This window comes from Alligator sinensis, unplaced genomic scaffold (assembly GCF_000455745.1).
Source record: "Alligator sinensis unplaced genomic scaffold, ASM45574v1 scaffold880_2, whole genome shotgun sequence".
Lineage (NCBI taxonomy): Eukaryota > Metazoa > Chordata > Crocodylia > Alligatoridae > Alligator > Alligator sinensis.
Genome location: NW_005842934.1, coordinates 283,354 through 295,741, shown reverse-complemented (window position 1 = coordinate 295,741; position 12,388 = coordinate 283,354). Strand labels below are relative to the sequence as shown.

General features: G+C 51.5%; 1 protein-coding gene across 3 annotated transcripts in view; it reads left to right on the top strand.

The window, feature by feature from the left end:
- The window catches only part of TUFT1 (tuftelin 1), a 27,188-nt gene extending 20,125 nt beyond the window's left edge, over positions 1-7,063 (top strand). For all 3 annotated transcript variants that reach the window (XM_006036238.3, XM_006036239.2, XM_025192505.1), the window contains exons 8-12: positions 1,642-1,736; positions 3,029-3,134; positions 3,928-4,011; positions 5,524-5,630; positions 5,951-7,063. In XM_006036238.3, the coding sequence (XP_006036300.1) occupies positions 1,642-1,736; positions 3,029-3,134; positions 3,928-4,011; positions 5,524-5,630; positions 5,951-6,014 (456 nt within the window). In that variant the 3' untranslated portion in view covers positions 6,015-7,063. The remainder of the gene's footprint in view (positions 1-1,641; positions 1,737-3,028; positions 3,135-3,927; positions 4,012-5,523; positions 5,631-5,950) is intronic.
- Positions 7,064-12,388: the final 5,325 nt, after the last annotated feature.

Here is a 12,388-nt window from a genome sequence, read left to right as displayed (position 1 = left end):
TTCCTGCTGTACCCAGAGTTTAAAGCCAACTATCTGGCGGCGGCAGCAGCATTTCTATTCAGGCAGTGCTGAGGAAGTCACTTGACTTCATGGGCTCATTGTCTTCTATCTGGTTCCTTCTAATTTCTTCGTTCAATATGTGTTAATGCCCCTCTTTCCTTTTTAAATGGTCTTTAATGACTCCATGAATCAAACTGTCCTTTCTTTTGCAATTCTGCTGTGTGTTAGCTGCTCTCGTTGACACATTTCCCGTTTCATAGCTCTGCAAACTGTTTTTTCACTCTAGCTGAAAAAACTAACTCAGGTGAACATTAGCTCAGGCCTGGAAATAATTTTCAATGGAGCCCTGGAGGCACTGGCAAGATGCTCAAGAGGGCTCATTTCATGAATCTGAGAGACATACATTTAACTATAACAACTACAGGACTGACACAAATCCTTGTATTACTTTTGCCTGGTCTATTGTGTTTTCATATGCAATACAGCAAATTAATGCACATTCCAATAAAGGTTTTTATTTTTTGGCTTCAATCTTAAATTGAATGCTATAGCTCTAGGCCTGTTGCTTATCAGTGAAGCTTCTAGTTCCTTTTTGCCAGCAGAAAAATGTGTGTTGTGTTATATGAGATGATGCATCACGCCATCTGCACCGCACCTTCTCAAAACCCTAGATCTTCTCATGGCTAGGAAGCAGGGTTCACAGTAGTTTTTAAAGTGTCAGGGCTCCTGGGCAGTGCTGCTGGGGGGAAAGAGGGGCACAGTGCTTGCAGTGTGTGAGCCTAGCTGCTGTTCAGCTCTATGGAGCGATTCAGCGGCATTCTTCAGGCTGGCATGCTTTCTGCCCTGCTGCCAAGGGGCAGTTTGAGGGCAGCTGAATCAAGGTCTAGTAGATGGATATTCAGCTAATAACCCCTCCTAACCCCCAGCATACAGACTGGCATTCTGGGTAGAGAGGCTGAAGTTTGCTGGAGAGCATTGGATGTCAGGTAACCTGGCTTGGAACTGTTCTGTTTTGTAGATCAGCACTGCATAGGAAAGCAGGGAGCTGACTGGTTTGGAGCTCAGCCTCCCAGAAGCTGCTTGAAAGCTTCCAAAGGAAGAGATCCAGTCTCTCTCTCTTTTTATATGGGACCTGAGTATTTCACCGAGTCTCAGCGGTTAGATGGCAGGGACTCCTATGCATCTTTTACCTCACGCAGACCTCAGCAGGGATTCTGGTCCTGGATTTCTGGTCTGTTTGCACTGATGATTTGAGGTCATGATAGTCTAACCTGCTGCCAGGGTGTAGCCTGGATGCAAAGCCTTGGGATACAGGGCACTGGCCAAGGATGATGTGAGCTTCCCTTGGCTGTGTGGGGATGTGTCCAGGGCGGCATGATGCTAGAGCACACTGCATGTGAATCTTGCTTTGCTTCTACTTGGGCTGCCCCTGCCACATATGTCTGTGGCCCGGTATCTCATGTGAATCCAGTGCTAGGAAAGCACCATAACTTCTGCCCTTCCCAGCAGGACCCTGATCTTTCCCTGCTTTGCTGATCCATGTGGCCCCATATATTATGCCTGCCATGAACAAGAGTCTGGGCAGGGCCTGGTCTTGCTTGCTTCCCAGCTCTGCAGCTTGTCCCCTCCCATCTGTTGCAGGAGCATCAGAGTCTGCTGAAGAAGATGAAGGAAAGCGAAGATGAGCTGGAAAAACTGAGGAGCCTGGAAAGTGATCGGCTCACTGAGCAGGAGAGGTGAGGCCCAGTCTGAGGTGGGTGCTGGGGCTCCTTGGCCACCACTGTGGCAGCTTGGGTTACGGTTCTTGTAGAAAGTGTAGTGTGGCGGCTTTCTCAGGGAGCTGGCTAAGCCCTAGTGCTGCAAAGAGCTAAGGAGTGCTCAGCAGAGGCCTCTAGTGGCTCCATTAGGAAAGCAGGTCTTGAGCTATCTTGCATCAAACCCACCTTACTTCATGCTTCGCTGCCTTTGCTTGCTGCCCCTGCTTTAGGATCTCCCTGGTTGTAGTCTCTGTGCTCAACGACCTCACTCCAGATAAATTCAAGCCCTGTCTGTCTCTGCGCACACCTGTTGCCATCCTATCTCTGACCCTTTACTGTGCCTTCTGCTCAGTGACCCCTTGTCCTTCAACATCCTGTTGGGTGTTTGTCCCTGTTCCTTCACAAGAAGGACCTGGGTTCTAGGAAGGATGACAGGTGAGGACAGGTTCAATTAGTTAGGGTGATTTTGTCTGGAGAAGATGAAAGTGGTATAGGAGAAGTCTTTAAATACGTGAAGGGTGCTCATGTGGAGGATGGAGGTAGACTGTTCTGTGGCTGTAGGGAAGACCAATGTCTGAAATTGTAGCAGGGGAAATTGGGATTGGAGCTGAGGAACTTTCTTGCTCTGAGGGTGGTTTGGCGTTGGAACAGGCTGCCCAGAGAGGGAGTGGAACCTCTGTCCTTGGGAGTTTGAAAGAGCAGGGTGGACAGATACTTGTCTAGGATGGTTTAGATAAGAATCATCTTGCCTTGAGCAGGGGGTTGGACTAGACCTGCCCAACTGATGACCTCTCTGATTCTAACAGCAATCCTCCACCTCTCTGTACTGGACTTCCCTTATCTACTGTCCAGACTTAGCACAGCCCATAGAGGAAAGAAGTTGTGAGCAGGCTGATTCTTAAGAGGGCTCTGCTTGAGATGCAGGAAGAAGAGGGGGTGGAATCTTTATCTTTGGGAATTTATAAGAGCAGGTTGGACAAACACTTGTCTGGGTTGTTTTGGTCAGGGATGATCTTGCCTTGAGCAGAGGGCTGGACTAGATGTGACCTCCTGAGACCCCTGCCAATCTGACTTCTATGGTTCTTCAGGTCTTTCAAGTATTGGGGCGTGGTCCAGACAGTTCTATGCAAGATGTTTTCAATGGCAAAAATGCGGTAGTTCTTGATGAATTGCAGCATCTTACAAGGCCTGGATGATGCCATTAACTCCTCCCTGTGCTAACGTGAGTTGATTAGAAGGCTCTTCATGAGTCTCCTGTGCTGCCTTCCCAGGTCGGCCAAGCTGGAGAAGGAAGTGGCTATGCTGCGGGAGAAGATCCATCACCTTGATGACATGCTGAAGAGTCAGCAGCGCAAAGTCCGGCACATGATCGAGCAGGTGGGTGGCACCTGACATGCAGCTGGGGCTGACTCGAGAGCTGTCACGGGTCTGACCAGGTGGCAAGGGCGGGTCAGCCAAGAGTCGATATTACCATGAGCCCAGAGCTGGGAGAGCCAATACAGGCAAGTTGGGCAAGTAGCTCCAAACAGAGATACTGGGAGAACTATTGTAGGGACAAGGCCCAAGGAAGTGGGGGGTTTTGTAGCTCTCCCATCAGGGGCTTCTGGCCTCCATTGGTCCTCCCAGGTCACCTGATCCTCTGTTGTGAATCTCAAGGGAGGACACAGCTGAACTGGAGCAGGCTGTTTCCGGTGGATTTGTAGCCTGGTCCTCTGCCTGTAGGCATGAGGACTCAAGTTTTAAATCCCAGAGGTTATGACAAGAGCATTCCCCCTCCTGCTTCCCCAGCCCCACCATCGGAGGCAGGGGTGGTCTCCTGGGGCTGAGATCCTGGGAGGTCAGATCTGAAGGAACAGGGACTCTGATAGGAGTTGGACCCAAGACGCAGTTTGGAGGCAGCGAGTTGCTCTTCTCTGTTGGCAGTAAGTGTGGACTTTTAGCTGCAGGGAGGCCTGTCTGGGAATCTCTGGCAGCAAAACGGCTCCTTGGTGAGTACTCTGGCCTGCCCACAGAGTCCATGCTCCGATAAAAGCAGATGGTGTACACCCAATAGTTTGGCACTGGCAAAGCTGAAGGGACGGCTGTGCTGTCTGCCCTGCTTTCCAGATGCCCCATCCAGCCTGAGCCGTGTCTGAGCCAGTCGTAACCTTCTCACAAACTCCCTTTGCAGCTGCAGAACTCAAAAACAGTGATCCAGGCCAAGGATGAGATTATCCAAGAACTCAGAGAGCAAGTAGCCCACCTGACAGCTGAGGTATGCTTGTTCCACTCTGCTCATCTGCTCAAAGGGCATGGGCCTGCTATTAACCCATAAGATCCTTCCTCTTAAACTTGCTGCAGAAATGTGTCTACATGAGTCCTTTTGCTCGGAGTCAGACTGGTTTCATATTTGAGATCAGGAAGAAATTTTACCCCAGGGTCAAATTGAAGCAGGCTTTTAGGGGTGGGACTGACGGGTGTTTGCCTTCCTTTGTAGTAGAGGCTTGGCTGTCTGCCTAAAATCTCCCGAGCGTATATTAATAACCTTTTATAGAAGCAGGACATTGGCTGCCACGGTCCCCCTGCTTTATGTGCGTCAGGTTTGGGTGTAATGTCCTGTGTTGTGTCAGGGCTGACAATAGTTTTATGAAGAGTTTAGATGATGAGTTTGTCTGGGCTAGTTTGGACAGGGCTGATCCTGCCTCAGGCAGGTGGTTGGACTAGCTGTGACCTCTGGAGGTCCCTCCAGCCCTGCTTCTTTACAATTTCTATGACTGCATTTTGCCCCAAAAGTTGGTGTCAAGTGTGTATTTGTGCCAGATGTTAAAATTGCAGTGTTAAGCTGGGTTCCAGGACCTTGAATTCACAGCAGTGCAGTGTCAAATTAATCTCCTCCTTTACCTAAAAGCTGAGCATGCGTTAGCAGTTCGTAAGCCTTTTCTTTCCTTGCTGTTGACTTTGAATTGGGACTGTGTGGGGGCACAAAACCCTTTCCCTAACTCTGGAGAAAAAGCCTACCTGAAACAGCTGGTGCAACTGAAGCTGAATCCATCTGCTTTGTTCACATCTGAAGTCCAATTTTAATTTGTATAGATTAAAATGTGTCGTGGTGGAGCTTGATCTTAGTGGGGTCTGGCAGTAGTTCTTCAGCCCCCCTCAGAAAATGCCAGCTCTTGGCTTTCGCTCATTTTTTGACTATGGATGAATAACAAAGCAATTCTTTTGTTGCAAAGAGCTCAGAGAGACCACAGCAGGGCAGCGTGTTCATGACCACAGACTTTTATTTGGAATCTTTTGAGTTTATCTTGTGAATCGTACATAGGTGTTTTCAGACGTAACAGTGCTAATATTGCATGGCACCCTTAAAAGGATCTTGCAGCACCCCAGGGTATCATTCATCCTGGCTGAAAATTTACTAGGGTACAGGGATCAGAAAAGCATGAAAGCACACTCGGGCTTTTCTTCAGGGGAAACGTTCTCTGAAGCATCAGTGGCTGCAACTGGCAGAGAAAGTGACTGAAATATCCCAGGAGATTTATAAAATAGTCCATCTGTGCCTGGAGACTCCAGGTCACACAGACGGACACTCTGGTCAAGGTATTGATCTGCGATCTTTGGTGGAGGGAGCAGAACTGTCTGTTCAGTGCAATCTCCCAGTGGAGTGGGCAAACCCTGGGCTGCTTTCCAGAGCCCAGCCAGCTGTCTGTTTCATTCTACCCTTTTCGGCGCATCTTGCCCTCTGCTGTCTCCCTGTTTTTTAACTTCTTCTGGGTCCATCCTCTTTCAGAATCTGGAGATGCACGAACGCATTGATCACCTGATTGAGAAGCAAATCAACCTTGGCAGCTCCAGCTTCAGCTCCCGGCCACGTTCAAAATCGGAGTACGTGAGCAGGTGAGCGGGGTCCCTGAACTGGCCTCTAGGAGGCTGGAAAGGCCCCACGGGATGCTGCTGCTTTGGGGAGCTGAGCCCTGGCCTGGGCATGGGGGAGGAGATTGGTGTCCTGGTGGTGCTGCCTCTGTCAGACCTTTGACCAAATTACTTGTTAAATGGAAGGCATTTCCTTACCTCACCAGGGCATTGGTTGTTTGGTCCCTTCCTGTCTGAGGCTTGACCATAGGCAGGGACCACAAGGGGCTCTAGCTTGATGTGAAAGCTGTGAGCCTTGGACGGCATGGCCTGGCTTGAACAAGTGCTTCTCTTTTGTCCTGTAGCAAGAGTCTGGCGGGTCCCCTGAAACCCAAACCGCTCCCTCTCATCAGAGTGGTGGAAACCTGAGCATCCTGGCATTGCTTTTGACCTGTGGGGACTCCGTTTGCTGCCTCTGACCCGATCTTCCCCCTTCCCTGCCATTCTCCGGCTTCGTGGCCACTGCTGCCTCCCTCTGCTCACCAGACACGGAGAGAACTGTAGCACTTCAAGGAACAACGTGCCACCTCCAGCGCTAGCAGAGCTGCAAGTTATTGATGCTTCTGCTTGTCTCTGCTGGGCTCCAGTGTGCAGCAGGACATGCTCGTTGGACAGGGCATGTGTAGTGTATCTGGCAGGGGCTGACCAATGGGTGTACATACAAGACTCCCTGAGCCCAAGAGCATCCCTGCTACAAGTTTTCCCAGTCACATGCTGAAGCCTGGTATTGCTCTATGAGGAGTCCTGTGCTACGCTGGACTCCCACCTTCAGCTAACCAGCTAAGACTTCTGGTTTTCAATCCTTCTGTAAAAGATCTGCTTCTAGGCTCCTCCTAACGTGGCACGACACCACTTCCAGCTTGGAGCCTAGCGCACAGCAAACCCATCTGCCCCAACATACCGTCCTCGGAAAATTCAGCTACTCCCTTCTATTCTGGACCCAGCAGAAGAGAGGCGTGGCAGTATCAAAGCACCTAAGATGCCTTTCAGCAACCCCTTTCCCGAGTGCGTACAGATTAGTGGCACCCGTGGTAGCTATTGAAGCAGCAGGGGTTTGGTTTGCACTTGTATTTATTCCAGTAAATTATTATTGTCTCTAGAGTAGGGGCTAATGCTGTAGCTTTCGGCAGTGTGTTTAGGGAGTGCGTGTTTCTTAGACAGAGTGGAAAGTGCTAGCTAGCAGGCTTGACTGCTATTCTCTGACTTGCATGTGATTGGGAAAGGGATGGGCTTCTCTTGTTCTGCATCAGCCACAGAGGAGCACTATCAACACCCAGTACAGCCAGTGTGTAGAACAGCAAAATCCAGTGCTGCCAAAGGCACCAATCGAACGGCTCCATGCAGAAAACCCTGTGCCTTAACTCCTCTGTGTCCCAATGAGCTGTAGAGGATTGAATAAATTACTGGTACACATCTGGTGGGTGTGTGGATGTGTTTGCGTGGGCTTGATGGTTGGTGTGGGCCCCTGGCTGGATTATCCGTTGGTCCCAGGAGGGCACTTGGGGTCACTAGGGTTTTCTTATTACCCGATTCCTTCTGTTGTGCTGGAACTTCCCTGGTCCTCTCCATCCTGCTGGGAGTTCTGCTGCTTTTGGGGGCTTATATACATGACCAGCTAGGAATCAAACTTTGCAAGTGCCACACTAATACAGTCTGACTCAGGATCCATCTCCCTCAAAAGCAAGACGTGGGTTGTGAAAACTCTAGGTTTGTGGTGCTCTTTGAGCATGTGTCCCCTTCACGTCTCTGATGGGGATGAGAGCAAGCAAGTTGCTGTATTGGTATAGAGCAGCCTTTTGGAGACTGAAGATTGGGTGCTGGAACTACAGCAAAACCCCCAGACGCTCTAGCTAACCCTGTCTGGGGACAATGACCATGGTTTAGTGGTCACTAAATCTTGCCTGAAACAATGGAGATTTCTTCCCCCTTCAAGCAGAAGGGGAAGGGAATGTTGCTGTGAACAAGGCCTGATAAACAGGTTGTGGAGCTCTTTGCGCTGATTTAAAAATCCCCTAGAAGGGTTTTGCTCAGCAAGGAACGTCTGGAGCACTTGGCTTCCTCCCTGGTAACTTCTCTAGAGATTTTGTTCAAGGGTTTTCCCTGCTGCAGAAGTCCAGAGTCCTTGCTGGTCTCACCCTGTGAGGGTCACTGGTCTGCATCTTCCTCTTCTGTTTGGCCTGGGCAGCTTGACTGTTCAGTATGGTTTTGCATGAAGCCAAAGGACGGAGGCCATGCCCCTCATTCCTGTGCTCAGTAGCTACTGATGCCCCTTTCCTCCAAGAACGTGTCCACTCTGCTTGTGAATCTGGCTGAACTCTCAGCTTCCACTGCATCTGGTGGCAACAAGTCCCACCCTTTATTCTGTGACCCCTAGTTCTTGTGTGGTGAGAAACGGTAATAAATCCCCATCAACTTTTCTCTTCACAATTTAGTATTTTGTAAACACTTATCCTGTTGCCCCCCAAGCATCTCTGCTAAACTGCATCTTCTACACAGGCAGACATTTCCAAGTTCCAGCCTTAATCTGGTTTCTCTGACCCTTTCTGCAGAGATTCCCCCCCCCCCTTCCCTCCTTTGCCTCAGGTGGGGAACTCACTGGTGGCTATGGCACGGCAGAGTGCTCAGGCTCCTGGGTTGTAGCTCTTGCTCTGTCACACGCATCCGCATGCTTGGCCAAGCTGTTTATTTTTCCTGTGCCCCAACTTTTCACTATGAGGTGGGGGTGATTGAAGAAGATAGACAGAGTTGGCCCCCTTAGCCTGCAGCCCAGAAGGAGGCAAGGCCAATTTGAACCTCACAGACTAACCAAAGCAGAGATCAAGCACAAGGTTTTGTGACCTGAAGCTTGCTTCATCAGATGATTCATGACCCAGGGTTTTCCTGTGTGAGGCTGAGTTCATTCCTGCCTGCACGGGGCTCTGAGCTGGCTAGTGGGCAGGGTGAAAGCCTACTGGGAGCCAGGCTGAACCTACTGGACTTGGGATCTGTTGTTGCTCCCTGTGTGAGCTGGAGCTTTGGGTGCGGCCGGGCATAGAGCTGCCTGCGTGCTGGGGTGCCCCCTCCCCTGAGATGGCAATCGCCTTCCAGTGTTGATAAGAGCAGGCCTCCTGCCAAGGATATGGTGTGTAGAGCTGCTATGGGCTGGAGAAGATGCCAAGCCAAGGGCTGCAGGCAGCAAGGGTTACTTGATACCTCGGCTGTCTGTCTGAACCCTGGTGTTCTCTGTTCCTTCCCATCCTTTGTCTCCAGCCATCTGTCTGCACCAGGGTGAAGTAAAGTAGAACTGCCGATAGGACCAGGGGGTGGAGATTGCTTCCCAGAGGCTGGAAGATGGTAGGATTAGACCAGGAAGATGAACTGTTTTGCCCTCTTCTTCACACACCTTCCCCACACCCCAGTGTCCCATTGAGTGCTTGGACTTGACCTTGATTACAAAGCCATCTCCTGGGTTTACTCCCACCACCTTCTCAGTCCTTTTGTTTCTTCTCAAGGCTCTTAGTACAAAACCCTTCTCCTGGGCTTTGACCTTCCCTGTCTTCAGGAGGCTCTGATAGAGAAAGGATCACTTTGCACCTGCCTTGCCTCAGTTACAGATGGGATTTTGGGTTAGGGGCTCCTTTGATTTGACCCAGGGTGGCAATTCTCTGCTCCCAGCTGAAACTGCCTCGCTGTAGGCGTGTGGAGTGCACAACCTGTGAGGTCTGGACCAGGGCCCTGGCATGATGCCTGCTACAAGTAGCATCCAAGACCATGTGGTACTCCATGCATGAAAGCCTACTTACCTGGCAGGGGAAACACCATGCATCTGGGGCTGTGAAGGCAGTATTCTTTGAGAGCCCGGGGGATAACAGTTCTTCTGGCGTGGTTTAGTACCCGCCAAGGTGTTGGGGCTTAAAGCCTACTTTATGGAAATGGGAGGCTCCTCCCTAGCTTGCTCCTGTGGCCATATGGCTGAGGACAGGCAAAACTTGGGGGCATCTGAACCCCAAGCCTCCTGGCTTGGTCCTGCATGTAGGATGCCTGCCAAAAGATGCTGGAAATATCTGAAGCCCCTGGTGGATGTTTGCTGGTTGTAGGGCCACTTATGCTTCTGGACTGACTCCTGGATTTGGACTTGATTTGGCTTGGAACATGAACAATTTCTTTAAAATAAAAAAAGCTTGAGAGCCTAAATCACTGGCCTCTCTTGCAGCCAACAAGCAAGAGCATAAGGTCCAGGCACTATTAAATAAAGCTAGGAGGTGGAGGGGAAGGCAAGAGACAATCCCCCAACATCATGAGAGCAGGGAGACAAAAATTAAAGGTCAACCTGTTGCTTTGCTTCCTGAGCGTTTAAAAGGGGCCACCGCTCTGCTGGAGCTGAGCCCGTTGGGCTGGTGCACAGAGGCAGGCAGGTTGCTGTGGCCCCCAGCGTGGGAGGGAGGAAAGGGGGTAGCATTGTAGCCAGCCATGCCAGGACCGCATCTAACGTGAGTCTGGGGCAGGGCTTGGACACAGCTTATTCCTGGCCTGCAGGCTGGCTGGCTGGCTGCCGGCTTCTCTCCACCAGCGGGAGTGGGAATGACAATTTTTCCACCTAGAGAAGATCAGAGCGTCTCATGGACTCACCTGATCCCAGGAGCCGGTGCTCTCACAGGGCCCACCAGGTACGACAGGATGCGGGAGCCTGATCACAAGAGCTGCAGGGCCGGGGCCATCCCTGCAGCTGCCTGGCAGTCTGGAGTGGTGGCTTCGCTGGGGATTGGCTGGAGCTAGAAGAGACGAGAGGGGAGCAAGGCTTAAGTTTTGAGGAAGGGGATTCTTGCAGCCAGCTGGGGCTCCAGGGGTTTGACAGGAGGGCCTGTGCAGAGTCCTGGTGCAGAGAGAGGCCGAGAGAGGAGGCGGTGCCCTTCTCTCCTCCCACCGTCTGCTCCATGCTGAAGCTGGTCTCAGGACTAGGCAGACAGACCTGTAGGTTTAGGTTTAGATGGGATCTCAGGAAAAACTTCTTCACTGCTAGAACAGTGAGGCAGTGGAACAGGGAAGATGTGGTCTCTCCATCACTGGGGTGTTGAAGAGGAGGTTGGACAGGGATGGTTTAGGCTCTGCTATGGGTATTTCCTAGGCTTTGCTGGTTGCTAGATGAGGCCAGGAGAGACTTTTTTCCCCCCCTCCTGCTGCTACAGCAGGGATTTTTAGGGCTCCAGTTCATAGCTACGTTTATGATCATTTCCAAGCTGAATCACTGCTTGCTCCCTCGCCCTCGTCTTCATCCACGCCATCTCATAGGTGTGCCAGGCGCGGCGGCCACGGGCACTCTCCCCATCCTTGCCTTGGGCACAGCTGGCATCATTTGCAAACATGAGCAGGATTCATCCCTATTAGTGCATATGTGTTGACAGTAAATACAGCAGCTGCCAACACCCACTTTTCTGTATCCTCGGGTTTCTGTCTCTCACTTGTGTCTTTCCCGTCGCTGAACAATGAGATCTTGCTCCTTCTCCTGATGGAACAGATTTTCTCTGAGCTAAATGCTGTGTGGTCAGCCCCCGATGGCCTTGGAGGTCCTTGCTCTGCTGGGAGGAGAATAGACCTCCATTGTGGGGGACATCCCCGGCCCCTCAGTGATCGTGCATAAGATCAGGGCCTGGATGAGGGGGGCAGGCTCTAGTGAACGGCTCCCATGCTGCAGCAGAGCTGTGGGAGGTTGTCTTGCATGCTGTGTGGTCCCCCCGCACGAGTCTGCTCCGGATACCTGTGGAGCATGGCTTGCATCACACGCAGCTGAGAAGCTTTTGAGAACAGGCCGTCCACGTGCTGCGTATGTGCAGCGCCGAGTGCTGCAGGGCCCAGCTGGCAGCACTGGCAAGGTATGAGGGGGCTAGGAGGTCACCCGTGGAGTTGTGACAGTGATGACCTGCTGCCCTGCTGGGATGATGTCATCTCAGGTTGTGACTGCGGGGGTGTCTTTGGGCACCGTGATGCGGCATGACGACACGACGAAAGGCGGTGATGTCACACCACAGCGCGGCCGGCTTGGCATGATCTCGTGAGGCCAGGATGACCTTACAGGACTGCGACTTCCTGGCGGGGTCGTCATAGTAACAGGAGGCCATATAGCTCCCGGGATGTCCAGGGATCCTGGTTTTCTCTGATTAAAAAAAAAAATTTAAAAAATCCCCAGTTTTTGTTGAAAAGAAGTAACCCCAAATCCACACTTTTCCATGATGAAAATGAAACGTCACTAATGCATAGATAGACAAGGCTCTTTGGGTAAATCTGATCTCTTTTATTAGACCAACTAAATAATTGGAAAAATGTTTCTCAGCCAGCTTTCGAGTTTCGAACCCCTTGGTCAGGCTGAGGAAGCACCTGCAGTTGGCACGTGCGCTTCCTGGGGGGACTATACATGTATACGTAGCGCACACATCGTGGTGTTTCATTTTAATCATGGGGAAATGTGACTTGGGTCACTTTTTTCAATCTGAAAATTGGGGATTTTTTTTAAGCAGAGAAAACCAGGACCCCTAGCGATGTCATTAGGGCCTCGCGGTGCAGTGACACCTCCCAGCAGCCCCCGCGGGGCGCCCCCATGGGGAGGGGGAGTCCGCAGCGGGTGAGGAAACTACACTTCCCATGAGGCGTCGGGGCCGAGAAGCGGCCCGCACTTCCCATGAGGCCGCGCGCCAGGCCCGTGACTCCTGCCGGACTCCATGTCCCACGCTGCCCCGCGCGCGTGCTACGGCGGGCGGGGGGGGGCGCGG